At 54.9% G+C, this 27,718-nt stretch overlaps 13 protein-coding genes across 13 annotated transcripts; 6 read left to right on the top strand and 7 right to left on the bottom strand.

The window, feature by feature from the left end:
- Positions 1-1,086: 1,086 nt before the first annotated feature.
- On the bottom strand, positions 1,087-2,717 carry M421DRAFT_96054 (uncharacterized protein; the record flags this gene model as incomplete). The annotated part of the gene is made up of 5 exons (XM_033598362.1): positions 1,087-1,211; positions 1,558-1,810; positions 2,025-2,086; positions 2,372-2,625; positions 2,656-2,717. 5 exons carry the CDS (start codon positions 2,715-2,717, stop codon positions 1,087-1,089), a joined length of 756 nt encoding a protein of 251 aa, XP_033443752.1.
- A 1,417-nt stretch (positions 2,718-4,134) lies between these two features.
- On the top strand, positions 4,135-5,435 carry M421DRAFT_75094 (uncharacterized protein; the record flags this gene model as incomplete). Its single annotated transcript, XM_033597103.1, has 3 exons — positions 4,135-4,981; positions 5,018-5,302; positions 5,350-5,435. 3 exons carry the CDS (start codon positions 4,135-4,137, stop codon positions 5,433-5,435), a joined length of 1,218 nt encoding a protein of 405 aa, XP_033443751.1.
- Positions 5,436-8,588: 3,153 nt separating this feature from the next.
- Positions 8,589-12,257, bottom strand: M421DRAFT_425718 (uncharacterized protein). The gene has a single exon (XM_033594178.1). The coding sequence runs from the start codon at positions 11,823-11,825 to the stop codon at positions 8,829-8,831; it is 2,997 nt and encodes a 998-aa protein (XP_033443750.1). The 5' UTR covers positions 11,826-12,257; the 3' UTR covers positions 8,589-8,828.
- Positions 12,258-12,325: 68 nt separating this feature from the next.
- Positions 12,326-13,505, bottom strand: M421DRAFT_425717 (uncharacterized protein). Its single transcript, XM_033594177.1, has one exon. It carries the CDS (start codon positions 13,093-13,095, stop codon positions 12,454-12,456), a length of 642 nt encoding a protein of 213 aa, XP_033443749.1. The 5' UTR covers positions 13,096-13,505; the 3' UTR covers positions 12,326-12,453.
- Positions 13,506-13,533: 28 nt separating this feature from the next.
- On the top strand, positions 13,534-14,123 carry M421DRAFT_425716 (uncharacterized protein). Its single transcript, XM_033594176.1, has one exon. It carries the CDS (start codon positions 13,546-13,548, stop codon positions 14,074-14,076), a length of 531 nt encoding a protein of 176 aa, XP_033443748.1. The 5' UTR covers positions 13,534-13,545; the 3' UTR covers positions 14,077-14,123.
- Positions 14,124-14,627: 504 nt separating this feature from the next.
- Positions 14,628-15,632, top strand: M421DRAFT_311273 (uncharacterized protein). The gene is made up of 2 exons (XM_033589206.1): positions 14,628-14,634; positions 14,690-15,632. Exon 2 carries the CDS (start codon positions 14,881-14,883, stop codon positions 15,493-15,495), a length of 615 nt encoding a protein of 204 aa, XP_033443747.1. The 5' UTR covers positions 14,628-14,634; positions 14,690-14,880; the 3' UTR covers positions 15,496-15,632.
- Positions 15,633-16,139, top strand: M421DRAFT_311274 (uncharacterized protein). Its single transcript, XM_033589207.1, has one exon. It carries the CDS (start codon positions 15,770-15,772, stop codon positions 16,028-16,030), a length of 261 nt encoding a protein of 86 aa, XP_033443746.1. The 5' UTR covers positions 15,633-15,769; the 3' UTR covers positions 16,031-16,139.
- A 320-nt stretch (positions 16,140-16,459) lies between these two features.
- M421DRAFT_9597 (uncharacterized protein) lies at positions 16,460-17,830 on the top strand (the record flags this gene model as incomplete). Its single annotated transcript, XM_033598356.1, has 1 exon — positions 16,460-17,830. The coding sequence occupies one exon, from the start codon at positions 16,460-16,462 to the stop codon at positions 17,828-17,830; it is 1,371 nt and encodes a 456-aa protein (XP_033443745.1).
- A 377-nt stretch (positions 17,831-18,207) lies between these two features.
- M421DRAFT_75039 (oxidoreductase) lies at positions 18,208-19,088 on the top strand (the record flags this gene model as incomplete). The annotated part of the gene is made up of 3 exons (XM_033597097.1): positions 18,208-18,331; positions 18,383-18,968; positions 19,016-19,088. The coding sequence occupies 3 exons, from the start codon at positions 18,208-18,210 to the stop codon at positions 19,086-19,088; spliced, it is 783 nt and encodes a 260-aa protein (XP_033443744.1).
- A 63-nt stretch (positions 19,089-19,151) lies between these two features.
- Positions 19,152-20,549, bottom strand: M421DRAFT_425714 (NAD(P)-binding protein). Its single transcript, XM_033594175.1, has 4 exons — positions 20,469-20,549; positions 20,307-20,417; positions 19,589-20,259; positions 19,152-19,536 (listed from the first exon to the last, which is right to left on the bottom strand). Exons 1-4 carry the CDS (start codon positions 20,533-20,535, stop codon positions 19,501-19,503), a joined length of 885 nt encoding a protein of 294 aa, XP_033443743.1. The 5' UTR covers positions 20,536-20,549; the 3' UTR covers positions 19,152-19,500.
- Positions 20,550-20,866: 317 nt separating this feature from the next.
- M421DRAFT_75163 (carbonic anhydrase) lies at positions 20,867-21,753 on the bottom strand (the record flags this gene model as incomplete). Its single annotated transcript, XM_033597107.1, has 2 exons — positions 20,867-21,541; positions 21,595-21,753. The coding sequence occupies 2 exons, from the start codon at positions 21,751-21,753 to the stop codon at positions 20,867-20,869; spliced, it is 834 nt and encodes a 277-aa protein (XP_033443742.1).
- A 1,250-nt stretch (positions 21,754-23,003) lies between these two features.
- On the bottom strand, positions 23,004-24,199 carry M421DRAFT_311185 (arad-like aldolase/epimerase). The gene is made up of 2 exons (XM_033589205.1): positions 23,871-24,199; positions 23,004-23,820 (listed from the first exon to the last, which is right to left on the bottom strand). The coding sequence occupies exons 1-2, from the start codon at positions 24,106-24,108 to the stop codon at positions 23,162-23,164; spliced, it is 897 nt and encodes a 298-aa protein (XP_033443741.1). The 5' UTR covers positions 24,109-24,199; the 3' UTR covers positions 23,004-23,161.
- A 231-nt stretch (positions 24,200-24,430) lies between these two features.
- On the bottom strand, positions 24,431-25,585 carry M421DRAFT_425711 (uncharacterized protein). Its single transcript, XM_033594174.1, has one exon. The coding sequence runs from the start codon at positions 25,544-25,546 to the stop codon at positions 24,491-24,493; it is 1,056 nt and encodes a 351-aa protein (XP_033443740.1). The 5' UTR covers positions 25,547-25,585; the 3' UTR covers positions 24,431-24,490.
- Between the last annotated feature and the right edge of the window lie 2,133 nt (positions 25,586-27,718).

Raw genomic sequence — 27,718 nt, 5'->3', positions numbered from 1 at the left:
CTCCCTGCCGCAACGATTACCTAAGGTCTGAGACTCTTCTTCTCAATCACAGCAGCGCTGTAGGTGAATGTAGGCATCTGTGGCCTAAGATCATGGACGAAGTATAGAGATGCGTCTATATCTTATTGTAAAATCGAAGACGGAGAGCAGTCAGTCACACGGTGCAGCTCCCAAAGGATGTCAGCCTGCCACACCGAGGTGCATCATCTCCGGAGCGACATTCGCCTTGCAGGTCTCAAGTGAACGCCTGCTGGTTCTTCTGACCACGTGTCCACGACAAACAATCTGTTACGATGCTGTGTCGTGTCGGCGCAGTCGGAAGAACCCTCTCAACTAAACGCCACCCTGAAACGCTGACGGCTGCTGTGCAACAGGTACCCGTTTGTACCGTTACAATTGTCGCAGGGTACTGACTGCCAGGATACAAGGTCGGAATAGTTCGTGGAGACGTTTCGGAATATGTTGTGAGATTGTAAGATCCCATTTCCTGGAATGCGGTAAGCAGAACCGTTTGTAACCGGGGTCCTTAGGTCTGACACCTCGGGTTCGGCTTGCATCTTGCATCAAGAACGACAGGGTGTGGTGTTGCTGCATCAAGACGTAAGCTGCCTGAAGCTTGGCAGTCTTTTGTGTTGCAAAAGGGAGGTGGCTTGCAAACATGATGCAATGGGCTCGCATGGATAAGGTCTTTGGTGCGCTATTTGCGATCGACTTCCCCTTGGTCGTGCAGCTGACGCTGAGCTGGATGCAGACCGAGATACCTCACTGGCTGGGTGAATTCCCACCGATCCGAGCGTCCGCTGTTCGAGATGGGTGCGAAATTTGACGGAACGAAGGCGACCAGATCCTGCAGATCACGGACGGGCACACCTCATCTCGGGCGCAGGCGAACGCGTTGCCCACAGATCGATCTCACGGAAGGTGCACACGGTGGCCAACATCGCGAATGCGTCCGACTGGGGCGGGTGGAGTGGAGCTGGCGTCGCATTGCGTGACGCAGCGGGACTACGAGTCGTTCTGCGATTAATAATTGCGCCAATTGGAGATTTTTTGTGTCGCTGCACGCCGGCAACGCTTGTCATGATTTCAATCGATCGTACCCGTGAGGATTTCGCTTGGATGCATCTCCTCAACGGCAGCGGGTAGGGCGGAAGCAGCCTCAACGGCGAAGGCCATTTGCCAGCGAGTGCAGGCTAGTGCCGGGTTGCAGCCTGATCCAGAAAAGCACCGGTTCAGCCTCGTTTTTCATTTTGATATAGTTCAGAGACGAACAGACCTCGGCTCCCGTGATTGCCATCAGGACATCTGACTCGCAAGCCGGTAGGGCTGGTTGGTCGGCATTGGTTCACAAGCCAGGCGAGAGTCAGTATGCTCCTCTCGAATGAAATGAAACCTTCTCGAAGCATGTTCACCGCGATCCTGTGTCATTTCCACAAGGCACTCGTGATACGGGAGCCAGGATCGCCAGATGATCGCCGTTGAATCGAGTGACGCATATCAGTTGTGGGACGCCTGTACGCTAGACCGGGTATTTCGAACGACGCCTGTTTCACCTACCGTAGCGGTTCTCTGCATCTACGGCAAAAGCGCACACCGCATAGATGGGTGTTGTTTGCTTCTCGAAGGTGGCACGTGGGAAGAGGTCGGTGAGAGTGGCGGAGAGTAGCCGGCGCAGGATGCTAACAGCAGCGAGGAGCGAGTCATGACACGGTGAGAGTGCAGTCGACGGATTATCATGTGTCGAGCAGGTCGCAGGCCGGTCAGGGCGCCGATGCGCTGGAGAGATAACGGCAGCTGGAGCCAGTGAGACCTGCAGGAAGGAGGCTCCGGCTCACTTGGCCGGCTGCTGCTCTAACTAGGTACTGCGTTGCATCTTACTGCGACTCAAGGGCTTCGAAGCTCTACAATAGATGGTGAAGTTCACCTCTGCATTTGTTGTGTGGAGAGTAAGGCTTCCTCAGCGATCGACGAGTGAGGCCGGAGCAAGTGGGTGATCGTGATCGCCAATGCGCATCAATCCTTACCGAACCGCGGGCGCCCGCATACAGAGCACTGAGAGCAGTGTCCTGTTTCGAGGCTGGACACGCTTGAAATGAACGCAACGCCCCTGAGCAGAGCAAACGAAAACAGCGTCCGCACAGAGCTCGGGCAGTCCTGTCCTGGCGTCAACACAGACACGTCAAAGCAGCGAGCAGAGCTGAGGCCACAGAGGTTCGACAGCCGTTTGATGATTTGGCAGCAGAGAAACGAATCAGCTGTGCATCCGCAGCCTAACACGTCCTGCATGAAACACATTTGCTACAAGCATGGACACCCCGTCGACTGCTGCAGTCGGCGCACTGGCAGCGATGCCGGGCTCATCAATACTCACGTGTCGTCACGCGCGTTGGAGGTTGAGGTGTTCCCAAGCCGACAGCACGGCGACATTTGGCCGGGGTGGAGCCGCACAGGGCCGAGTGAACCAGACTTTGCATGGGCACCAGATAATCGACGGTCGCGCAGGCTGGCTGGCAGGCCCGCTCGCTGGTTAACAGCATGGCAGCATGACGGCATGTCGTGGGCACGCTGCTCCCCACCGCGACCTCCAGCGGTGATGCCCTGCAGCAAAGCTGCCCAGGCGCAGATCTACCAGGGCGATCTGTAACTATGGCTTACAGGGAGCTGCTAGCCCCGCCCAAGCTCCTCAAGCCTGTCGAGGCCTTGCAGGGGCCGGCCATCTCGGAAATCGGAGACGGAGACTCTGAGGTAGGTACGCAGTCGTCCAGTCCAGAGCTCCTCAATCAAGCCTCCTTACTCGCCAGCCCTCACCCACTCGGCGCGCAGCCACATCCACTCTTCAGGACGCAGAGCGGGATCCCAGCGTGGCCTGCGTGCAGTCCTGGTGCCTCCGAGGCCTCTTTAGCTCGTAGACACCCCGGCCCGTGTATATTTACATTGTGTTTCGCCGGCGTGGCGCGTTGGCAAGTTCCTTTTTGCTTCCACGCTGGTCTGCTTGCTCGTCGTTGATGCTCTGAGCGCGCAGCCTCTCACTGTGGCTCTGCCTCCCTTCATCAGCATCGCCTCACAGCTGTCCGAGCACGGAAGCACGTCCAGCACGTCCAGCACGTCCAGCACGTCCAGCACGTCCAGCACGTCCAGCACGTCCAGCACGTCCAGCACGTCCAGCACGCCCATCACGCCCAGCATATCCCGTCTGTCTTCCTCTTCGAGTAGGCACCGAGCCCCAATTTAGCCTCTGTCGCACTTTGTCGTCCGGTCTCGGACCGACCGCTTCACTCCTCTTCTGCAAATTGCACTGCGCCGCCCAGTAGTGTGCGGGCAGCCGTCCAAGACGCTGCCTGGTTCGGCATCGTGAAGAGCGCCAGCACGCGTTAGAGCCGTTAAGCTACCGGCCGGCGACGACGTTTAAGCTGTTTGAGACGATCTCCTAGAGGGGCCTGCTCCTCTTCCGACTCGTTGAAAACTTAATCGCGTGCAAGGACTGCCCTTCAAACACCGCACGCGCTCGCCGTGCTTCACCACCAGAAACCTCTGCCCACAGGCTTCTCCACGCTTGCTTTTGCCGGACCATATCCTGTCAACTAGTGGCTACGTGTCTAGCTGGCCCACATTCAGGCTCGCCTATTCTCCAGCATTTCCACATCGGGACCCAGCATTCCGGGTGTCGCCAGTCTCACTGCCACAGATCCTCGTCGCAGCCGTACGAGGATACCCCGGACACATCACGCGTGTAGTGAGGCCTCTGCCCGCAGCTACATTTTTTGCATCATCGGGCTCCATTGGTGGACCTGTCGATGCGCCAGGGTCGAGTGTATATCATCCGTCGCTGCCAGTAGCTGCGACCATTCTGGCCCATCAGATTCGGACGTCACCTCTCTCCACCAGCCAACACCACACAATCTTGACCGTTGATCCACTCGCACGGCTTCCTTTCCATTCGGCATAGCTCTTGCTGTCGTCACTACCAAGACATCCGCCCATTCCACGCCCGCCTCGTCCTGACTCTTGCGCCCCTTTGCCGTCTAACTCCAAGCCTGCAAGCTGGCCAACTACGCGACGCCACCAGTCTCGCCCTTGGGGTACCGGGCAGTCGAGCCGCCCTTCAGTCTGCAGCTCAAAGGCCGGCTGGGTGGGATGGACAATGAGCGCCGGCCGCGGCAGAACCCCTCAGGTTACGCGAGCCAGCAAGGCACGCTGCTTCCACCGCAGGGCTCATATCCCGTGGTAAGCGCATCTGATCGCTTCAGGCAGGCGCCCTTGACTGCACCTGCCCCACCCACCTCCGTCCCCTCCTCCAGCAGCCGCCCCAGCCCGCAGAGTTACGGCTACGCGTACGGGGAAGGCTCGCAGTTTGTCGGCTCGTCAATCCAGGCCTCGGGCGTGTCCTACGGTGCGCAGGGCTACAGCCCCGACCAGCAACCGCAGCAGCAGCGCGCCGCGCAGCAGCAGTACTCGCCATACGGTCAGAATGTCATGTACAGCGTGTCCGGCGCGCAGGGCTCTGCGACAGGGTCGTCACAATATGAGTCTGTGGAACCGTACCAACAAAACAGGGACTCGGCAATAGAGGTCCTCAGCACCGGCTTTGGGGTCGCACAGCCGCAATACTACAATGTGGCCGGCGAGGGTGGTCCCACGAGCGCGCCTGCCTCTGCCATTGCACCCCAAAACGTCCCTTCCCAGTACCCTCCGCTGGGATATACAGCGCAGCAAGCCCCGGTCGGACGAGAACCGCTTGCGCCCGCATACAGCACCGCCGGCATGACAGACCCCCATCAGGCCACCGCGCAGGCCGGCTACGCGCAGCCGGGCAGCTACAGCGAGCAGCACGGCAGCGGCAACGAATACGACGACTTCTACAATAACTACCAGAGCGAGCTGAAGAAGACGTTCCAGTACGTGCACGATGGGCGCATCAACGAGGCTGGCACGCAGCTGCACCGCCTGAGCGAGTGGCTGCTGCACTGGGCCGAGACGCTGGGTAAGTTTCTCGAATCGCAATGCACGGGACGAGCAGCTGAGTTGACTACAGGTCTAGTGCGCGACGACGAGACCCACTACGCGCAGCGCCTCAAGCTGTGGGAGGAGTTCAACACCTGCTGGTTGTCGACGCTCCAGAAGCAGAAGACCATGACCCAGGATATGCTCAGCACCGGCCAGCGCCCCCAGCCGCCGCAGACGCTCATCGACTACGGCACGCTAGAGAAGATGGGCACGCAGCTCGTCAAGAACTGCGACAGCATGGAGAAGCACGGCCTGGTCGACTACCAGATGGGCGTGTGGGAGGAGGAAATCATAGCCAGTTAGTGTTACCCTTCCCACGTTTTGCGCGTCACTAACCACCGTCAGTGTTGACCTCGTGTCTCGACCTCCTTGAGGAAGTTGGCGCCGGCTCCTCAGCACAGCGACCCACCGCAAACGCGCGGCGACGATGAATCTCTGCAAACGTTCGCTGATAAACCGACCATGTCACGCGAAACTACAATTTCTCCATTCTTCTTGTACATCTACTCTGCTTTCATCATTCTGGACTTCTTGCTTTTATTCTGTTTCTTAGACTTTGACAGCGAAATTGTTCTGGGCGGCTGTCTGCATTGATTTTTTTCATGTCAACTGTACTTGCATTCGCGTTGCATCATTACTTCTTACCGCTTCGTTCTGTATTGTTATCCACTTCGGACTATGTACGCCAAGGAGCGGTGTTCGCACCTATGTCTACAATGGGATACCGCTTCTAGGCGCTTACAGGGACAAAAGGGCATGTCTGGATTTGCACTCAGGGTTTACAGCGGGTTGGGTTATGCGGACAAAACAGGCCTGCGCAGGCGCTGGTCGGTCGATGGGTTCTACGATAATGAGCGGGGGATGGCGTTGTGGAGACTGGGCATAGCGGCATGCAGGAAGTCACCGGTATGTTCATGCTCAGCTGCAGCTTCTGGTGGCCTCAAACCTTGCTGCGAGAGGGATAGGAAGGTTTTGGACAACCATCCACCCAGAGGTTGGGTGCCAATGGGTATTCCTCACTCGTGCCCAAGCTTTGGAGGTGAACTACTGATGCCAGGATTGTGGGGTTGAGACGACGGCACGAAGCGGCGACATGATTGGGCTGCATGGTCGGGCAGCAAGTACCTGTACCATAGACGACTACTTAGTATAGACGCTTTCGCTTCACTGCATGACTAGTTGATAGACACCGTTCATTCCAAGTTCATTGTGTCTTGCGTGCTGTTGACGTGCGGCCGTCGCGCTTTCCGCTACAGGGTTCAGGATCCTTCTCGCCTCACATATTCCTTCTATCTCATGAGCAGCCCATTGCAACCTGACAGCCTCACCCACTTCCAGCCTTGCAGCACTGCACAAGTTCTTTTGGCGGACGTCCAACCCATGCGGTGTCCCATGCATGCCGGCGACCTGAACATGTATGCGTCTCTGTCGTCTCCGAAAAGCAAGCAGCGTTCCCAACCAGACCTGCGGAACCATGATCGACGCATGCTTTTTCCACCAGGGGCAGTTCGCCAATCTCCAATGGTCTGCTGCGAGCTATCAGCGATCCATCACATCTCATCACGTTGCAGAAGTGGAGTCGACAGTGGTGCTACATGAACGGCGATCATCGCATTGCCAATACTTTGAGCATCGCACTGAACGCAGTTGCACGCACTCGACACGCTCACGGCTGTCATTGCGCATGCCGCTGCAGCACACGACCCCGCACCACCAGCCTCTCCAAAAGTAATCCGAGCTCTGCTTTGTCCAGCATCGCTGTCATGTTTTCAAGGGCAGCCTCTCAATGATGAGGTCTCAGCCGCATGCGCTTGCCTATCCGCCTCGGATTGCTTCCACTCGCTGATCGCCTCCCACTAGCGCAGATCCCCTCAAGTGGAGACGAACATTTAACCGGTCGTCTCCGCACCCCTGGAGCAAGCCTCCATCACGCCGCAGCTGACAGCGGCTGCTCACATTCGTCGATCTTTGTCGCATATGGGATGTATCTCGTACTCTTATAGCAGTGCCACGTCGTCCTGCACGGATCACAACTCCGCACGCTTCGTCCGCAGCATCCGCTGCTTTAGCCAGGACTTACTCGAGGACACGCTGGTGCGCGTTCTTTGTCTCCAAGGACACAAGTCCGGTCTTTGTGAAGTCCAAGCTTGATTTCTTGCTCTGACGTGGTATTCATCTGACTCGTGTTTGGAGAGATTGGCGTTCATGCAATCGTACAGATACAAGGATCGACCCGCTCCACCGTGGCCCCAGTCAATGCCTGACCAGCTATTACCATGTTGTGGGAGCAAGCTGTCAGTCCACTTTCGTGGTAAGGTTGTGGCCACACAAGCGCGGTGTTGGCTGTCACTGCAATTAGCCTTTTTGCTGCGTGCGTACAATGTGGCGTGCTAAGGCCACCGGCGATTTGTGCAGATGAGTTGGTGTTGGACAATGTTGGAGGGCAGTCTCACACGCAGCCTTTATAGACAAAAGTACTGTGCGAGTGCGATGGCAGGGTCAACCTACGTTAGACAAATATGGGCACATGCATCGCTTGGACGGTATTAGCACGCTGCACATAAATCTATGTGTGGAGGCCACAAATGCAAGTCAAGCCGTGCATAGAAGAGCGGACTTGAGTCACATTCGCCTTGTTATTCGTGACACTCTGTGCTAGGACATTAAATCTTGCATAACAAAGACCTAACACAGCAGGTTTGACATGAGGCATAACGTCTCTATTGCGTGAATATGCTGCTGTAGCTATTAGGTAATCCCAAAGAATGCCATGGTCAGAGTTCGGTCTGTTCAGGGGGCTTGTTGCGAAGTTACGCGTCATCACCTCGCGCCGTGCTACCAACTTTACAAAGTCAACGCAATGCTTAGCCACTCTGGCCGAGACTCCAAGCCTGTGCATCGCGCTATGGTCAGGGTCAGGGCTTGCGCGACAGTACTGGAGGCGTCTAATAACTTGCACTCTGATCAATCTTTGCAACAAAGTACGGGGTCGTCAAGGCTCTCTTAACAAAGCATAGTGTTGTCAATGCTCCCGTCAAACGACAGCAAAAAGAACAGCACAAACGATGTGGAAGGGTGTTCAGACAGAGTTAAGGGGTTTGAACTGTTAGAAGCTAAAGCACGAGCGACAACAGAGACGAAGCGGACGGAGACGAGCAACAGCAAAAGCGACGAGGAAGGGCGTTCACATGGAGTAGAGGTGTCAGAACAACCAGAAGCTGAAGCAAGCAGAACATCGAACTGTGACGCAGCGTTTAATCGTTGCAAGCATACTTTGTGCAAGCACTCCGCGCCCGCCCACCTCTACACATGCCTCACCTTAGCTTTGTTGACGCCCTTGAGCCGTTGCATTATGATGTAGTCCTACCCTCGTTCGTGTGTGGAGAGGCGATTCCGAGAGCGCGTCGCGGAGATGCAGAGCGTTGTGGTTGGTGTTGACACAAGTGCTGTATCGATGTTGTATAGGCTTATTATACGCTATGGCAACGAAGACGAGAGCAGAAAGGCTATAGATGATGATGTGCGAGACCGTTTGGAGGACGTGAGGAGGAGCAAGTTGGACGTGGGCCCGATCCGAGAGAGGATGAGGAGACAGATTCAGGAGCGACTAATCCTGCAAATATATCAATATGCCATCAACAGACCTATCTGCGGTTTGGACCGCGGCACTTGTACTTCTGCTCCGGATGTCAAGGATGTCAGCTATTCTCGCCTTCCTGAAGATATCAAGGCACCATTGAGCGCGAGGACGCGAAGGAGTACGCACAGGATCGATGGCCATGTTTGGTGTGCGGTGCGTCATCTATTTATTTGTTCAACACGGCTCAGTTATTCCTCTGCGTCTTGTCCACTTGTTTCTCTTTCTTCTTCTGCTTCTTGCTCTTCACCTTGCCTTCCTCGTCCTCCGACGCCCGCTTCCCATTCGCATTGACCTCCTGGCCATCGCCTTCCTCCTCAGCGACCTCCTTGACCAACAGCTCATTCAGCGCCTCGTTGTACTTCTCCAGCTCGACAATGTCCCTGAGCTTGACGCGCATGTAGTCGAATGCGATGGCCACCTTCATGTCCTTGTTCCTGACTTTGATCACGCGCTCGTTCTCCGCGAGCGAAGATACATGCCGGACGAGGCTCGCGGGCTGAGGAGCGGCAGGCCCGCCGGGCGGAGGGCGAATGTCGGAATTCCCTGTGTCTGCGCCTGCAGACGGGTCGTCGACGTCGTTTGCTTCCTCTGCGTCTTCAGCAGCCATGTCATACTGCTCTGCTTCGCCGTCCTGAACAGTCTGCAGAACAGGGATCTTCTGGTATCGCTGACTAAAGTGAGTGAGCACCACGGCCATGGCATTCATCTGCGCGCCAATGCCCAACGCCTCGCTCGTGGTGGAGTGCTTCTTCGCCCTTGCATCGCCTGCCAGTTCGTCGTCGAACGTCGCCTCGTGGATCAGCACGGTTGTGTTTCTCCCGATCTTGGTAAATGCCTGGCTCGGGCGACAGTCCCCAGAGTAGCTAATCTTCAGCGGCTTGACGTGCTTGGGATCCTCGGGCGAGCGTGGGAAGAGCACGCTGCACGCCATTGCACCGTGGCAGTGGGCGACACGGACGGCCTGTATGTCGGAGAAGCCAAAGAGCGCTGTGTAGTGTTGCTTGGCAATATGTTGGTCCCCTGGCGCGCACTTACCGTTCATGGTCAGCACGCTGCCGCTGTGACCGATGACCTGCGGCGAGATCTCGAGAGGCAGGATGCGGGAGTAGCCAAAGTCTTCGATCGAGGAGTACTCGCGCAGCCACTGCAGCATGCCGTCGTGCGATATGACCGACAAGCCATACTCGCCGGCCTCCCTGGCGACGGTTGCGGCGGCGGGGAGCGAGGATCTGGGGATGCTGGCGTGCTTGATGGCGTACCAGGCCTTGATCACGGAGGCGGTACCGAGGTGGTGGTCGGCGTGCAGGTGGCTGATCCAGATGGCGCGCAGGTCTTTGAGGACGAGGGTGAGCTCTTCGGGCGGGAAGACGCGCTGCAGCTGGCCGAGAGTGTTTTCGCCGGCGTCGAACAGGTAGTTGCCTACCCCAGGGACGCGAACAAGCGTAGCAGAGACGTTGCGGTACTTTGAAGGCAGCGCCGAGCCAGTGCCGAGGGTAGTGATCTCGGTGTTGGGGTGGGGGAGGAGGGCGCGCCACGGCTCAAAGTCATTTTGAGACTCCTTTACCGTCTTGTGGGCGATCTTGGCCAGCTCCAAAACTTCCGGTGCAGTGTCTCTGCGGACTACCTCGGGCTCGAACGGCGCTTGTCTTGTGCCTGGCCTGAGCTCGAACTTGGGCATCAGCGTTGCAGAAAGGCCTCGATCGGCGACGACGGCGTTCTCTGGCAGTGTGATGGTCTGCTGCATGTAATCTGCCTCCGAAAGCAGCTTCTGAGGCACGCTCAAAAGATCGAACTGAGGCGTCTGGTATCGGACGGGGTCGACCTGAGCCAGTCTTGTTGTCTGGGCAGCCACCGAATCGTACGCAATCCGGTTGGGTGTCAGGTCCGCAGACGAGATGATGTGCCTGATGGCGCTGAACCTTTCCATAAATTTGGTCAGGGTGGGATGGCCCGCAACCCCCGCACCAAGCGTCCAGATGAAAGCCTCAATGCCTGTCATGAGGGTGGGCGACTGAAACTCGTCACGCTCAACGACAGCCTCGAGGTATTCCACCGAAGGGATGTCGAGCAGAGCGAAGCCTTGACCAGGTCTGTCTGGGCCAAGCACCTGCTCCGGGGTGATGGTCTCTCCACTCGCGTTCTGCACGGAGACGCCCCTGCTGAGTTTTCCATAGTCGGGCCCCTTCTTCACACCGAGCTCTGTCGCACGCTTGACGTCGAACGAGCCGCGAGCGGGATACGTGCGTACAATGTACGAGATGCACTCAGGCGCCGGCCTGGTCGGTGGCAGAGACATGATCTTCGCTCCAGGCCAGGGCGTGCGCGTCCACACCATCGTGTCTGGCAGGGGCTCTGGCCCGCCGGGCTTCGGGCCCGTGTACGGCTTGAAGCCCGTCGAGTCTGCGTTGCGCACGAACAGGGCCGTGGGCATTTCGACGTCGGAGATGTGTCGCTCGACGAGGGTGTCGAAGCTCCAGCTCGAGTCGAACATGTGCTTCACCGTCACGCTGCGGATGCGGTCGTGGCGGGCTTGGCGCTCCTCGGGCGTCTCGTTCTCAGGCGCCTGGTGCTCTTCGAATGTGTTGCCGCTCAGCTCCCAGCGCCGAATCTCCTCGTCCAGGTCGGCGTTGGCCTGTGCGTCCATCTCTCGACGCAGAGGCGTGACGGGCAGCGCCCACACCTCGAGGAAGTCGTCCTGGAACGAGGGCACGTGAGCACCGTCGGCGGCCTTGGACGGCGACGTGGCCGTGTATTCTGTCGCGTGGATGGGCACGCCTTTGCGGAAGATGAAGCGTCGGCACGTGGCGAACATGTGCTTGAGGTTGGGCGGGCCGTAAATGTTGAACTGGGGCTTCGCCGGCGGCTCGGACTTGCCCGCCTTGCTGCCGCGCTCCCTCGCCTTCTCCCACGTGGCCAGGACCTGCGCGTACGAGGTCGAGGTGGCGTCGGTCATGGTCAGCATCATGCCGGCCATGCCGCCGACGTTGCGCCACTCGGTCCTGCCCGTCAGGAAGAAGTCCTTGACCTTTAGCAGGCGCGTCCCCTGCTGCACGAGCGCGCGCTGGACGCCCTCGGCCTGGCTGCCAAACACATAGTGGCTGCTGTTCTGGGTGCGCAGGATAATGGTCGTGCCCGGCGTGTCGGCGGTCGGCGTCGTGATGAACTCGATGCTCGACGACATGTCGCCTGAGACGAGCTTCCCGTTGCGGGGCGGCGCTCGCGTCTCCACTACGGTCCCCTTGGCCGCGTCGTGCAGCTCGCAGAGCAGGACGTGTCGCTCGGGCTCGCGTTCGGGCGCCCGCTTGCGGTCGATGAAGGTGCCGAGCGTCTTCCTGATCTTCTTCCGCTGCAGGTCCTCAATGAGGGTGGCCGACGGCCGGGCTGCCGAGGAAGCAAAGTCGCGTGTGAGTCTAGACCGTCTGTGCGAGAGCGCTGAGTGGAGAGTTGCTGCAGCTGTGCGTGACGAGAGGAAGACGCGATGGGTCGTGACGGTCGTTATGCGCCCGGTGGCGACGAGTCGGGAAGCCAATGTGGCGGACGGGCGGTCAAGCGAGCGGCGTGGGAAGAGGAGTCTGTGCAGTCAGAGAGAGCATGTAGGCGTGGTCTCCCGCCAATTGAGACATTGCAGTTGAGCAGTCGCGAACTTTTTGGTGCAATGACGCCGGACCCTGCAGTGGGCACGGGCCGTTGAGCCAGATGCGCGGAAACACATCCACTGTCACTCCTGTCAAATGTCCACAGAGCAGCATATCAACCTCGCATGGACAATCCCACTTCCATACGTCAACACACACACAATTCTGGTCACGTTATTGTCTACTACTAGCTCCTTCACCAGCACGCCTACAGTTGTCCTCGATCCAAATGAGGCCCAGACCATCGCCAGAATCAGCGACATCGACCGTCTTCTCCTCTGTCGACACCACCACCCCGTCCATCATGGCCTGCATATCTGGAATGTCGTCAGTGCCAACCTCGACGTGAGGATTCTGGCGCACCAGCTCGGCCACGTTGTCAGTCTCCGCCACAGGCTCGGTCCGCCGACAGCCCTGCGCCAGCATCCACTCAATGCACTTGTTGTACCGCCACTCGGCGGCCGACAGCAGCTGGAGCCCACCCGTTGCATGAGGTGAGAAGAGTAGCTTGGCATGATTGATGTTTTCTACGTTGATGCCTGTCTCGTCAGCAACGTCCTTGAACGTGCACACGGGGCACGTGATAGTATCAGGCTCCTGGCGGAACTGGCGCTGTGCGCCGACAAAAGCCCGGCCGCCGTGCGAGTTGTGCATGCAGTTGCTGCCACACGTGTTGCGTGCATCCACTAGCTGGACGCGATGGCCATACTCTAGATCGTGGATCGTCGAGGGCGTGTTGCAGGGGAGCAACTTGATCGCCGTCTTGCGGTACTGCTCTTTGATGTTGAGGGGGCGGTACGATGGCAGCCTAGACATTGTGTGCGAAGATTTGTTGGCGATAGTGTGCTTGAGGATATGAAGTAGCGTGGTTTGCAGCACAAGTTGAGTGATGAGGCAGGTTCAGCTCTCCAACGAGACAATTCTGTACATCCCCACCCGCCAAATACCGACACGATGCAGACACAGCGTGGCTTAGAGCATATCCAGTGCACTCCTGATGCTGCTCACATTGTGGACCCATGAGCGATCTCTGGACTTTCACCACCCCCGCCCCGTAACAACCACAGCTTGCAGTCAAGCAGTACGACCAATCGACGCAGCTATCTGTGGCATCCCAAAATAATGACCGCACCCATTGTACAATAATGACAGCACCCATTCCACAACAATGACAGCACTCAACTCACAATAATGACAATGACAGCACTCAACTCACAACAATGACAGCACCCAACTCACAATAATGACAGCACCCAACTCACAACAATGACAGCACCCAACTCACCTCCTCATTGCCCCGAAAACGGCAATTACCACATCCTCGACTGCACGCACATCATCAAAACGCACGTCATCACAACGCACCTCCACCCGTCTGACCCCGACCCCTCTTCCTGCGCCCCAAACTGTGCACGCCTAATTCACGCCCAGAAACCACAGCTCCCACGAGCATGGTTCAGATCCACGTCACGTCTCCTCTTCATATGTCCCATCTGCGTCAGAGAGTGCATACGTGCTGACTACGATGCACTGTGCAAGCGGTACAAAGATCGAGGCGGCAAGCCCGTGGATAGCAAGGATCACACGCAAGTCTGGCTATATAATGCGGTGATGGGGTTGGTGCGGGAGGGCGGGAGGACGTGTGAAGCGACGGATGAGGCGCTGAAGAACCCTGATACGGGCGACAAGGAAGACTGTGATGATGAGACACTGGCCGAGCGACTGGCGGAGGTCGAGGTAGGTGCGGGTGATGACGATGAGGACTTGAATGCGATGATGGAGGGGTTGGACGTGTAGAAGATGGCACTGCAATACGCCTCATCATGATCGAGACGGACTGTTTGCCTTTGGACGGAACTGAAAGTATGCGCAGCGGTGCTTGAAATATCCGTGATGAAGTGAAGCGCAGTCTGCCTTTCATCTCCGACGTGACAGGCAGCAGCACACCGCCTCTACAAACCGTCCCCAGCCTTGCCCAATCCAACCGCACCCATTGCTACCACCCGCCCGCTCAGTACTGCCACACAGTCTCCCACTTTTCTCATCATTTCGGGCCCACAATGCCGGCACGAGAGGCGATCACATACCCCAGAGTTGCCGTCACCTCTGAATACAAGCCTTGTCACGACGAAATCTCGCCTTTCTAGCATGTGTTGGCCTGCGGACACCTTGTCACAACGCCTGAACCCGACGAACCACGTGTGCCCAGTTGCAAACCCGCAGCGAAGGGCAGCCCGCGACAAACGCGGAAGGTGGGCCTGAGCAAGGCGCTAAAGAAGGGCTTCTACTGCGACGCGTGTGTCGAGATTGAAGCCGGGAGAGAAAGATGCGCGGACAATTCGTGCGAAGCAGCAGGTAAGCCTGCCTCCCTCTGTGCAGCGACTGCTCCAAAACTGACTAGTCGTCCCAGAAAAGTACCGCGTAGGCTTCCGCAAGTCGAGCGCGGCGACGAGAAAAAAGACGAACAGCTTTCGCAAGTGCTACATCGCGCAGAAGATCGTCTCTGTTCCGTGTGACGAGGAGGGAGATGTGGTTGATGGCTACCATCCACATATCAGCAACCACCCGTCCGATACAGCGTGCCCTCCGACAGGCGACAGTATGTTCGAGGACATCGACATCACCCCTACGAAGACCAAGAAATCGAAGAGAACGGAGCCGTTCCGTCGAGTGGGGTCACTTCACTCAGCGCTGGACAGTTCAGGCGATGAGGAGTCGAGCGCCGACGAGGCACTTGCTGAGGCCGTCGAGGACTTAGTCACGGAAGCTGCACGCTGGCTCCGCGACGAAGAAGACCGAGAGCGTCGACGAGTAGAGAAAGTCGCACGCAGACGTCGCGCTGCTACCCCACTGGTCGTCCTCAGCTCGAGTTCGGCCACAAGCACATGGAGCTTCATCGCCAGTAACTCGAGTCCCCTGCCTGTACAGTCGAGCCTGCAGACCTCTACGACAGCTTCTCAGACTAAGAGGTGGAAGAGCATCGCGCAAGAGACGGCAACCTCTACGTCAGCGTCTCAGACCAAAAGGCAGAAGACGGTCGCGCAGGAGGAGACGCTGAGAGCATCCAGCTCTGATCGAGCAACAACGCCCGTGAGTGTTGGCAGTGAGACTGTGCGCTCGAAAGGGAAGAGCAACAACGGTACAGGAGGGGCTACAACCCTGTCGAAGTCCACGGTGGCAAAGAAATCATCGAAGCGTGTGTGCAGCATACTTTAGAGCGGGGCGAAATCACGCGTGAATTATACAACACGACGAAAGAGAGGTGGCGATGAGAATAACTGAAGAAAGCTCCTGGTTTTAGGGTGATTGAATTTGTTCCAAACAGAGACTGGATACATGTTGGCGGAGATTTATGTTGGCTGAGCGTGACAGCATCTGGTTGGAAGAGACGTCGGTACACGGTCTCTGAGGGGACGCTCGTCGCAAATACACAACCTGGAACTGACATAATGATCTCGTAGCACTTGGTTAGCAGTGTGACATCCAGAGTATGAGCACAAAGATCAGTGTGCTTACTCCAATGTCATTTGATCGCCCCACAACCTGCGTTAGTCACAGATATGTTGTTGCGGTATTAAGTGCAATGAGAACCAGGTGTATTCTGTTGTTCAGTTCTGTTGTTCTGCTTGTGTCCGCCTCTCGAAGGGCTGATTGCAGGGTCTGTTTTCATGCCGTATTTGCCATGCAGCTGAGGCAAAAGGTGCTTAATAAGATGAGGAAGCAGCACCATACCACCGCCAACAACACGTGATCTCCTTCTCTTCACAACCGTTACATAATTATGCATTCACTCTGTGCATGTGCTTCGTGCTAGGCATGATTCCACGATTTTTATTTCTCACAACTGTGAGGTTCTAGCGACTATACGCATTCGACCATTCTTGTCCGTTCGTCCAGGAGCTGGGAAGTCCTGCACATATGTAGGTGATGCCCTTGACCCCCTCTCGACAAAAGTCCGCTGGATCAGGCTTACACCTGCGATAAATTCGGGACGTTTACCGCTGTGCAAAGGCGTGAGCTACAGATCGATGTTGATGTTCGCTCTTCTGGGACGAGATATATAACCGTCGACGCGACGAGATCCCCGCTCGCTTGGAACACGCTACCCAGTGCAAGCGTAGAATGCACGGTGATAGAATCCGGCCGCTCCTTCTCCGTCCCCCCGGGTGCGCCTTCCCGCATGTCACGACTCGAAAGCCGCACATCGAGCCCAAATAGCTCGATATGGCTTGACCTGCCCGAAAACACATTTCGCCAACATCTCGTGGAGCTCGAGCAGCGCACAAATGCAGTCCCTATTGACCCGCAAATTTTCCCCCTGGAGCAAGACGAGCATGCGAAGAACTACACTCTACCTCTGCGCGTCGAGCAGCAGCTAGCAGACGACCTTGCCTTTTTAGCTGCGATAGATGAAGGCGCCCAGAGTGTGGCTGCAGTATGCTTGGAAGAGCATGTGCGACCCGTGGGGCTCACAGTGCGGTTCGCGGCCCTCGACCTGGCTCTTGATGACGGGATCAGGGCTGCTTTGCAGGTCATAGTCGACGCTTTGACTATGACTGGTGCGGAGCCTGATGATGCAGACCGAGTCGAATCCTTATTCGACCAGGTTGTAATGCTGCACTTTCGTCGACTGCTTGCTCGGCTCCGGTCCAAGAAATGGGAGAAGCCGAAGTATCTTTCTAAGCAGCACAAGAAACCACTTTGGCAGGACTTCGAAAATCTGACTCACCGAGTCCAGTTCCTATATTCCAAGAAGGAGACTGCCTTGAGACGTACGGTGGAGGGACATCTGCAGATCCTCGCCTCTCACTATGAGGCGTTCGAAGCGTCTGAGCCTGGATCTAAGAGCGAGCTCAACTCCCTGAAGGAGCTTATTAAGGCAAGTTATCAATGCTGTAAAGCAAGAGAGGTCGCCGAATTCGCACGACGCTTGGAGAACAGCCCAAGTACAACACCGACGGCAAAGGTCGCATCTGCCATCAAATGTCTCCATCAGATCGAGAAGATTGCCGCGTATTGGCGAATTGCCGTGTCACTTGTCGACACCGTTCGCACTCATGCATCTTTGTTTCAGAGGCAGATAGAGCTGGCGTTCCTGACTCCATATCAGAGCGTACCGACTGCGATAGGGTATGAGACATGGGCAACCAGCTGCCACGTACACGCAGAAGTCCAACTGGCCGTGCACTACGACGTCGTCTTTCAATCCTCGCTAATACGAAACGCGAAGCACGAGTTTCCCCGCCCCCGGGTGATCGGGACATCGAAGTGGCTCTGCTATCTCTGCTATCTCTTCCTCCGCTGCCACGCGTGCTTTGTGCCAGCCAACACTCATGGCCGACTATACGATCAGTGGACAGTGCCTGATTTGACTGAGTTTGATGACGCAGTCTGCGCCCGATATCGCGACATACTGCGCAGTATGGACGATGAGATTATCAAAGAGACAGGCAACGTTGGCCCAGTGGAAGCAGGTGCAGACCTTATAAGGTGGCGCGCTGAGCCAATGACAAGCCGACAGAATCTTCTGAGCGCGGACTGCAAGATGTAACCGCGAAGATGGACGCTTCTTGAAGGCAATGAATCCACACCGACATCATGGTTTGGAAACATCGCGTTGGTGGCAGAGGATTGAATGGCTGTACCTGGAGGCTGGCTCCGTCGACTGGAACCAGCACTTGTCTACGGACACTCAGCGATGAAGCAAAGACTCTGCAGCATGTGCTGTATTGCAATCGTTCTTTTGCACCAGGCACGACGGGCACAAGACGTCGCGCGACTTCCTCATCGGGTAAGCGTGCGTTCACAGCAGGCAAGCACGCAATGTAAATATCGACGTCATCGGTCTCACCAACACCACCCCATCCCCGACATACAGCAAACCTCAGGCCCAGATATCCTACGAACAGTTCCCATTTCGAAGCCACAATGCCTGCCATCCTGATCGTCGGCGCCACTCGGGGCCTTGGCGCAAGCTTGGTCAAGCTGTACGCATCAGACTCGAACAACTACGTGTATGCTACAGCGAGGTCATCCGACCCTCCCGCAAACAGTGTGTGCAGTCATTCCAAAGTAGATCATTCGTGTGCTGATCCCTCAAAAGGCAAGAACGTCGCGTATATCTCCGGTATCGACATTGCGTCGCCTGATGCTGGCAGCAAGATTGTTCGCTTTTTCAACACCAAAGGAATCTCTAGTTTGAACACTGTGATCATAACTGCTGGCTACTTCGCGACAGAGAGCCTTGAACAGCCCTCGTTCGAAGCGCAGGAACGCATGTACCGGACTTGCGCAATCGGTCCCACCATCCTTGTCACCACTCTAGCAAACGGGACTAAGGACCTCCTGGGCAAGGACTCAAAGGTAGTCTTTGTATCGTCAGAAAGCGGGAGCATAGCCCTCAGGCACGATAAAGAAGGCGGCGGCAACTACGGACACCATGCCAGCAAGACGGCGTTGAACATGTCCGCCAAGCTGCTAAGCCTGGACTTGAAGGACCGAGGCGTGGCGATTGCAACAGTACACCCAGGTTTCATGCGTACAGAAATGACCAAGGGAGTCGGATTCGACAAGTTCTGGGACGAAGGCGGTGCTGTGATGCCTGATGTTGCGGCCAAGTCGCTTGCCGAGTGGATCGAGACATTCGACATCAGTAAGACCGGCGAGTACTGGGCGCCACGAGGACCACGGTAAGTGACTTCCGCAGTGATTACTTGTTTTGCGCTGACGTGACCAGCGATATCGGTACGGCTGAACCAGTGCTTGGCCCAGTCGACAAGCTTCCTACGCCCCTGCAACTCCCCTGGTAGTCTGGTTGAAAGCAAAGACAACATGGATTGAGTTGGAATATGAATGATAAGATGCAAAAGAAGTGTTACGGATGATTAGATAACCGACGTCCTGCAGATATACGAGAGTATGCAATGCAGCCTTGGTCCTTGCTTGATACGATCTCCTATATACATGATGTTCAATTTTGCTGGCGGTTCCCTATACTAGTGTATCAGTTAAGATCCGCATTCTGAAGGAGACTTGTCCACGTCATCCAATTTCAATAAGCCAAGCTTGTCGGGTTCTCCTCGACACCATAGCCTTGTAGACCGGACGACCTGGGTTCAACTTGGCCAATTCCTAGCGACCATTGCCGACGCTGAAGGTGGCAATCTCGTACTGTGAGTTTCTTCTATGTGGTAGGTCCGCCTGACACCCGGACTCACAACGCTACCATGCGCAATGGCCTCCATCAACTCGAAGATCCTATACGGAAGTTAGTGGTATAGCCCTAGCATCTTCAGGGTGTATTGCCCACCGCGCCTGTCATGTAGCTGCTGCCTTCGCCCAGTAAGAACAGCACTGGCGCCCTGTACTCCTCAGGCTGACTGATTCTTCCAAGCATATTCTGGTTGGCCCACTCATCCGTCAACCCTCTCACTCTTGCAGCCTCACTTAACGGCGTGTCGATGTGTCCTGGACTCAGCGTATTGACCCTGACCGGTGGATACACTTTCCTCGGCTCAGTGCTCGGATTCGGATTAGTCGCAGTCACCGTGCTCCCAGGAAACGTGTTCTGCGGATGTCCCCACTCGGCGGCCAGCGAGCGAGCGAGCTGATGTACTGCAGCCTTGGAAGCGTTGTAGGCTGATGTGTTGATTCCGCGATTGCTGATATGACCGCTCATACTAGCAATCAGGACGATGCTTCCCGTTACGTTAGCGCTGTGAATTTCGTTAGCTACTGCGCGCGCGATTAGGAAGGTGCCCATGATGTTGACATCCAGGATCTGCCGGAAGATAGATGATGGGTAGCTGCACGCATCGCTCTCTCCCGAGATCGCTGCACAAGACACGAGACCTCGAATTGGCCGTCGAAGCCCCGACCCGATCTGGCTCATGCCAGCTGTGATGGTTGTCTCGTCTTGGACATTAAGTTGTTTGTAGTGTGCTTTTGAGTTTCCAACTTCTGCCGAAGCCAGGACGTCACCTGATCACCGCGTAAGTCAGATATTCAGGCAAAGGGAGAGAACTTACGCCATTTGGCCTCCGGCATTGATGACAATAGATCTAAGAAGACTACATCTCCGCCACTCTCTAGGATGGCCTTGCCCACCACCACACCGACAGCGCCCGCACCTCCAGAGACTAAATTGAGTGATGAGCATCGTCGCGTTGCATTGATGGTGAATAACATACTCAAGATCGTCCGCCCGTCCAATCTAAACAGGTCTCTGGTCGCCAACTGTGTTGTTGCGTGTGTCATTTCGACTGTGAGCTTCAGAGGGAGGTGAGAAAGCAAGAAGTCGCATACAAGCGTTACTGTCTGTGTAAATCAGCTGCGGGGTATGACGTAACGCACATCTGCACCTACGAAGTATTTCAGGCAACAGTGCAAAACGGTACAGCAACTCTCAAATACGAGCGGTAGCAAATGAAGCTGAGTATCGTTTCTAGATTCGCAGATGGATGCAAAGCCCTCAATGCATTGACTATACATATCTGGTATGTAAATTGAGACCGTGCTTTCCTCGCATGTATATTCAACAACTATTCCCAAAACCGGCTCATGCCTCCCCAACGCCGCCATTTAAATCTTACTCGTTGACACGATGTTGCCAGACCTCTTGCTCAGCTCTCGCAGAGTAAGTACTCGCGCCCAAGATGGCTTGCATCTGCTCGACTCCTGTGAACATGATCTGCCTGGCGATGAACCATCTGATGCCTTCAGAGCATGGCGGGCTAGTCAAGCTGCCCTGATATGTGAAAAATTCGTTAAAGTATAGTACGGAATCCATAGCGAGCGCGAGACCTATCTCAATGGACTCCTGTATCTGCATTTCATCGAAGCCAATCATGACAGGAAGCTGCTCGAAGAAGATGCTGTTGAAGTTGCCAGGGTCCAGACGAAAGGCAAGAACGGCGCCCTCTTGGCCTTCGGCGTCGACATGGACAAAGTGCATTTCAGTCTTACTGCGATCACCTCCAACCGAGTGGTCCGCTGGAGCGTGGATGTGCCAACCTTTCAGATAGAGCGTCTCGTTGTCGTAGGTGAAGCTGGGGTGCGATGTCCAGTCTCCGTTGTGGGCCAGTGTAAAAGCGGGTCCGTAGCCCCAGTTGAAGAAGTTACCAGCGATCTTGCCGGTGTAGTTGAAACTCGGAACGTGATTGAGCGAAAGACCGTTGCTGAGGGAGAGAGCAATGGGCGACTGTTGAGTTCCAGTCTGGCAGAGACGGTAGTCAGGGCTCAGTTTGCCCCAGTTGAAGGATGCCTGTGCCATCGTTAGGATGAGTGAATCGGTGAACGGATAAAGAAGATGCCGACCTCGTAAGCCCAGATGTTCTGTGTGATGTTCGCATTTGGGCTTTGGGCGGGATTGGTCTGACGCCCGACGAGATGTGACCGTCTGTTATTTGTGTGTTGTGGGCAGCCAAGAATCGATGGTGCAAGCGCAGCAATGCGAGTTAGTGATGAGAAGAGCATGACTGTGGTGCTGTGTCTTGCAGAATGAACGACAATAAATTTCTCAAGGCGTGCGTGCGAGTTCCTTATAAGGCCCACGAAACGACCAGCGCCTCCTAGAACGATCTACAACAACGCTGCATCCTAACAGAAAAACGCCAAGTGCAAAGTCATACTTGCAGAACAATTGGTGTGAATGCCACCCGCGCCAAGAGCTATGATAGATGTGAGCAGCTGTACAGCAGCCTGGCACGCGTCATGGGTCGTGCTTGGAAGGCGGTGAGCCCCTTAATCAACCCAGCCTGTTGAAGCCCGGCTCTTCCACAGTCAGGGAAAAACTCGTCCGGTTGATGAGGCGATAGGCGGAGTGTTCACCATGATTCTCTCTAGGTATTGCGAGATGGCGGCCTTGGCTTGGAATGTGCAGTAACTTGTTCGGCTCTTGGCGCAGGGAAGTAAGTCTGCACGTTGCACGAAAGCACTGAATATGCACGCACGATATAGATTGCAAATACCCCATTCGGCCGTTCATGGGGAGATGCTGGACAGTTGCATCCCGCGGGCGCGCTTACCGCATATCAGACCTCGCGTCCGCGATCTGCTGGGAAGCTTTTGAGCAGGACGACAAGCAGGACCAGCGAACGTGGCGGCTCACATGATAAGGCGTTCTATGCGGCGGGTGCTGTCCTATCCTTGCACAGGTAAAGGCGAGAGCGTAATATGCAGGCTGGCAGGGTCAACGACACTGCCAAAGTTCTGGAGTCGCGTTGCTTGGCAGTCAGTGAAAGCGCTGGGGCGACGAGCTCGTTTTGAAACAGGCGGTAAATGGTCCTCCTAGCCGTCTTGTCAGTGGCGGCAGCGGTTGATATGCGTAGCAACTCAAATAATCTAGCGTGTGGGACGGGACTGCTTTGAGGGACTGCTTGGCTGTCTCCAACTTGATGCGCGCTTCAGCTCCGTCGTAGACTTTGGATAGATCTACAGCGCGGACATGTTTATGATTGATCGTGACTTGTCGCGAGCCGCGCAGAGCTGGAACGCCATCCAATGAAACGGATCCTGCGGGGACGTTGGAGACAATTGTTGAGATGTTGTCCACGGCCGAAGAGCGCATGAGCCTCACAGTCTGAACTCTCTGCTGCCATCTCGTGGGGAAGGTTTGTGGGGTCGCGCCGAGGTCTTGGTTCTCCAAGTGCAGGGCTGTGTTGCAGAAACCGCGGGGAACTGGCGATTTGGCTGCAATTGTTCAGCGGAACGACGATCTCGAGCTCTTGGCTCCAATGTCAGGCTGTCTTCAACGGCAGGTGTTTGGGGCGAATCAAGGGAGAGGGCCGCGACATCTAAGATGCGCGCAGTTCAAAAGCGGGAACGGAGGTTTACACAAGAACGCGATGCGAATTTGTATTTGGAGAATGGTAGAAGACGGCGATCAGATTTCGAAGGCGCCATTGCTGTGCACCTGCTCGTACTCGAGGTCAGGCTGGAACTCCCAGTACAAGCTCTCCGGATCGCTGCCCATCTTAAAAGTGTATGCTGCAGCCTCGTCGTCGACATACACTTTCACCACGCCATTGGCTGCTGCAGCTTCGACCATGAGCTGTATCTCGCAGGAACGCTCCATGAGCGTGTATAGGTATGCAGCTTCGTCGACTGTGCCTCCCACGGTCAAAAGGCCATGATTTCGCAGAATCATACCCTTTCCCTTGGGACCGAGAGCAGCCGCAAGGCGCTGGCCTTCCTCTTCGCTGAATACGACGCCGCCGAACTCAGTGTACACGGACTGAGCCTCGCCGTAGAAGTAGGTTACGTCTTGGTTGATCATCTCGAGGGGCTTGGCAAAGGTGCTCCAAGCTTTGCCTGCCTTGCCGTGCGTGTGACACGCAGCTGCCACATCAGGTCTCGCCTTGTGCACGGCCGAGTGTATCAAGAAGCCTGCGGCGTTCGCAGGCCGGCTTGTATTTCCTCCAATTGGTTTGCCATCGTAATCGACGAGGATCATATCCGACGGTTCAAGCAGGGCAAAGTGCCTGCCAAGAGGGTTCGTCCAGAAAGCATGGGAGTTTTCAGGATCACGGACGGAAATGTGACCTTCGCAGTCAGGACAGGCTCGGGTTCGTATCAACTCGATGCAAACCTACCGCTCATTCCTTCTGTGAACCCTTTGCGAGCGAAGACCCTGAATGCGCCAGCCATATGGTTGAGGATCCATGCTCGCTCCTTGTCCTGCGACGAAAATAGAGGGATGCCAGGCAAGCAGACTCCCTGCGAGATAGCTTGCAAGGGTGTCTTCTCCTTTGTTGAGTTCTCGTTTTGTGGTACGAGTTGCTTGGTCGTGAGCGAGGACGTAGATCGAATGGCGACAGCTGAAGGTGCCATTGTGGCTTCGACGTAGGCAGGGAGCTAGCTGTGAGTGAGTTACGAGGTGACTGCGCAAGTGCGGGAGTTGAGGCAGAAATTGATTGAGGCGTTCGAATTCATGTATATCCTCCCAATTTCCTTCATTTCCATTACTAATGGCGGTGGTTAGCAGTGCCAACAGAGCGCGAAAACAGAGCGTATCAATGGTGGAAGGGTGTAGCTGATAGCGATTGTGGGGAAACAGGCGCGCTAGGTACCGTGTCCGTGCGCGCAATGCGCCGAACCCCCCTAATGCGCACCGCCAAACTTGAGGCTATAGAGCCACATACAATAGCTATTATCGCGAGACAATTTGGTGGATTATTCTATAGACCTATTTGACGATATTCTCTCATACAAATTAATTATATAGAGTTGCTGTTCTGCCGCTGCGGGTGATGTGGGTGCGAGGTGCCGCAGGAGGCTCTGCAGCAACAACACCACGTACTGTGGCCACAGTACAACGCTTCTTTGGTATTTTTGCTGCAGGAGCTACTGGAGCTTTGCGCTTGTCTCTTTGGGGCAGTTGTACAGCCTTTTCAGCGTCGCGAGCTTGTTTATCACGCTCTCTTTGAGTCTTGCGTTCGGCTGCTTCCTCGGCCTTCTCAGCTCTAACTTGCTCACGCTCCTCCTTCTCCCTTGCCCGCTGTTCACGCCTCCCCTGAGCAATCTTCTCATTGTACAGCTTGTTAACGTGCCTGAGCTTCGACATCTTTGCTTTTTTAAGTTCTTCTGCCTTCTGGTTCCGTTGTTTAGTCCTCTCATCAGAGCGCGCTTTCTCTACTCTACTAGGAGAGTAAAACTCAGCTCCGCCGTGATAGTCCTTGCGAGGCTGGAACTGAAGAGCTTTTCTCTTGTTCTTGTGCTTCTTCTGATTGAGAACCTCTTTGAGGTCTGCTATCTCATGGTAGAGGAGCTGATTCTGAACTGAGATGTGGTGGAGCGAGCGGCTGATCTTCCTCAGCTCCTTACTGCTCTCATTCCTGGCAACCTTCCGCAGCAGAGTCTCCATTTTAAGCCAATCCTTGTTGTAGGAATCATCGTTGTGGCGATCAGCGTCCATATCCGTCGAGTATTGAGAGATGAGATGGATAGAGTACTTGTTGATGAAGCGGGTGACCCAGCTCTCGCTCACTGGGTCCTGGGCGACTGCTGACGCGAAATTGGCGATCATCTCTCTTGTAGGAGGTATATGACGAGCAGTAAGCTCCTCTATATACTTAACAAGCTCCTCCTCTTGTTGTGGGGTGAGTTTCTGTCGTGCGATTGCCTGCTCTTCCCGCGAACGCGTCTCACCCCTCCATGTGCGCGTCAACGTTGACCGCACAACACCATGCTTTTCTGCTATTTTAGACCACGGGATCTTATCTCTAGATACAAAAGTATTACACTCTGCAAGCGCTTCTTCTAATCCCATTGCGTTGTGTTGTCGTAGAACTGAGATAATAGAGGTGTTTTGGTGGTCTGGCGCATTGCGCGCGAATCCACGCATTGTTGCGCGCACGGACACGGTACCGTGTCCGTGCACCGAACGCCCGGAGTCACCGAACGCCCGCTCCGAGCCTGTACGGCCACCACGAATTTGAGGCTGTAGAGCCACATAAAATAGCTATTAAAGTACCCCACGGGCGAGCCGGTCACCGAGCGAGCCAGTCACTTTTGCCAAGCCCCTAACGTACCCCACGGGCGAAAGAATCAACGGGCGAGAGAATCACTTTTGCCGAGCCCCCACCAAACCACTCTTCCTACACCAATGTCTTTACAACAACACTATTCAGACGCGTTAAAAGAAGCTCAGATACAGCTTGCGCTCCAGGCTCTTAAACAAGACGCGAGTCTCTCCTAGCAACGCGCTGCAGCTATCTATAAAGTCTCTTAAAGTACAATAAGCAACTGACACGCAGGACAACCTTCACGCGCTGATTCTATGGCCAACTTACAGAAGCTGGACAACAATAGGGAGCAGGTGATTGTTTACTATGTACTTGAGCTAGTTGCGCAAGGGTTTCCCCCTCAGCTCTCAGATGTGGCTACTATGGCCAATTCTTTGCGCGCTGAGCGTAACGTAGGTGTAGGGCGAGTCGCCCACTAGGGCAAGTTGCCCACTTTTGCCAAGACCCTCCCCCATCAAACCCTATTATGGCCTAAAACACTACAAACTTGCGCTGCACAAGGCAAAACTGTCAGGTCGGGCATGTGGCGAAGCCACCTCTGACCCATGACAAGGCATGTAGCAAAGCTACCTCTGACCTGTGTCTTGTAACAATATCAGTACTGTTCTGGCGCAGGCTCACCATTAGTGTGAGCCATGTTACCTTTTGGTTTGCTTGTCTTACTGGCTGGAGCTGAGTCTTGACAAAAACAAGCTAGACTGGCGGATGGGTAAGGCAGGGTTGGGTAGGGTATAATTATGTGATTTGTAGATATAGGTGTAACGACGCAGGCAAGAAGAGAGGTAACGTACCTCACGGGCGAGTGGCCGGCCCGGGCGAGTGACCGGATTTTGCCAAGACCACACCAAACTTCAACTTCTCTTGCATATTACAGTAAGTTACAGCAAGTTACTGTAACTTACAGTATACAGCACTAATCTACAGTATATTGCGCATCTTTTATGCACGTTCGCGCGTTGTGCCCTGCCTTCGTTGTGCCCTGCCTTACTGCTCCTGCTACAGCGTTGTAAAGACTAAGTGCCTAGTTTAACACGCCTCTTCTTACTTACCTTCTTCCTATTATTACAGGCTTTAAACTCCTTTAGGGTAGTTAAGCGCACTCCTTTACTAACAGTAAGAGTCCCCTCCCTCTAGATCTGCTTCCTCTTGTGTGATTTATGGCGTGTGGCGGCCTCATTAGCAGCTTAAAGCTCTGCAACCTAGTTGCGCACTAAAACTAGTGAATGCACTATTATCTCTGCGCCCTTAGTAAGCTAATTAAGAGCATTAACTATTAAAGTTAGAGAGCTATTGCTATATTATTAAATCCTCTCTTTAATAAGCTTTAATTGCAACCTAAATTCTAGAGTGTTCTGTAGGGTTTAAGAGTGCCACATACTCTTATCTATAGTAGGTAGTAGTAGAGTACATAGGCGCACTTTAAGCTTTAATATTACAGCCTCTAGATTAAAGGGGACTAAGCTAGCACCTCTAAATCCTCCCTAGATATTGCTTCTAGTAATAGAGGCATTAAAAGCTCCTTTAAAGCACAGTAAAAACTTAAGTTTTATGATGCAAGTAATCTTGTTGCGTATTAGCAGCTTAGCTTGGCAACTATAGGCCTTCTTTATTAGGGCAAAACAACCTACATCAAGCGGCTGCAACAGGTGCAATAAGTGTGGAGGCATACACAAGGTAACAATCTTATGTTCTTTATAGTACTAGTAGAACTTAACTAAATTGTGGCTCTTATAGCTGTCTAGAATAAGCAGCTAATAGCTGCTAACAGTGCACTCCTTTGTGTGCTTATTAAAGTGCTTTAGCTAACGTACTCTATCACCGAGCCGGTCATATCACCGAACCGGTCACTTAAAATCCCACCAAAAAACACAGAAACCATACCCCTGCATCTCAATAACTACTTAATGGAATCTTCT

Source organism: Didymella exigua, assembly GCF_010094145.1.
Source record: "Didymella exigua CBS 183.55 unplaced genomic scaffold M421scaffold_49, whole genome shotgun sequence".
Classification (NCBI taxonomy): domain Eukaryota; kingdom Fungi; phylum Ascomycota; class Dothideomycetes; order Pleosporales; family Didymellaceae; genus Didymella; species Didymella exigua.
Note: the sequence above shows the minus strand (reverse complement) of the source record. Positions and strands in the feature narration are given on the sequence as shown.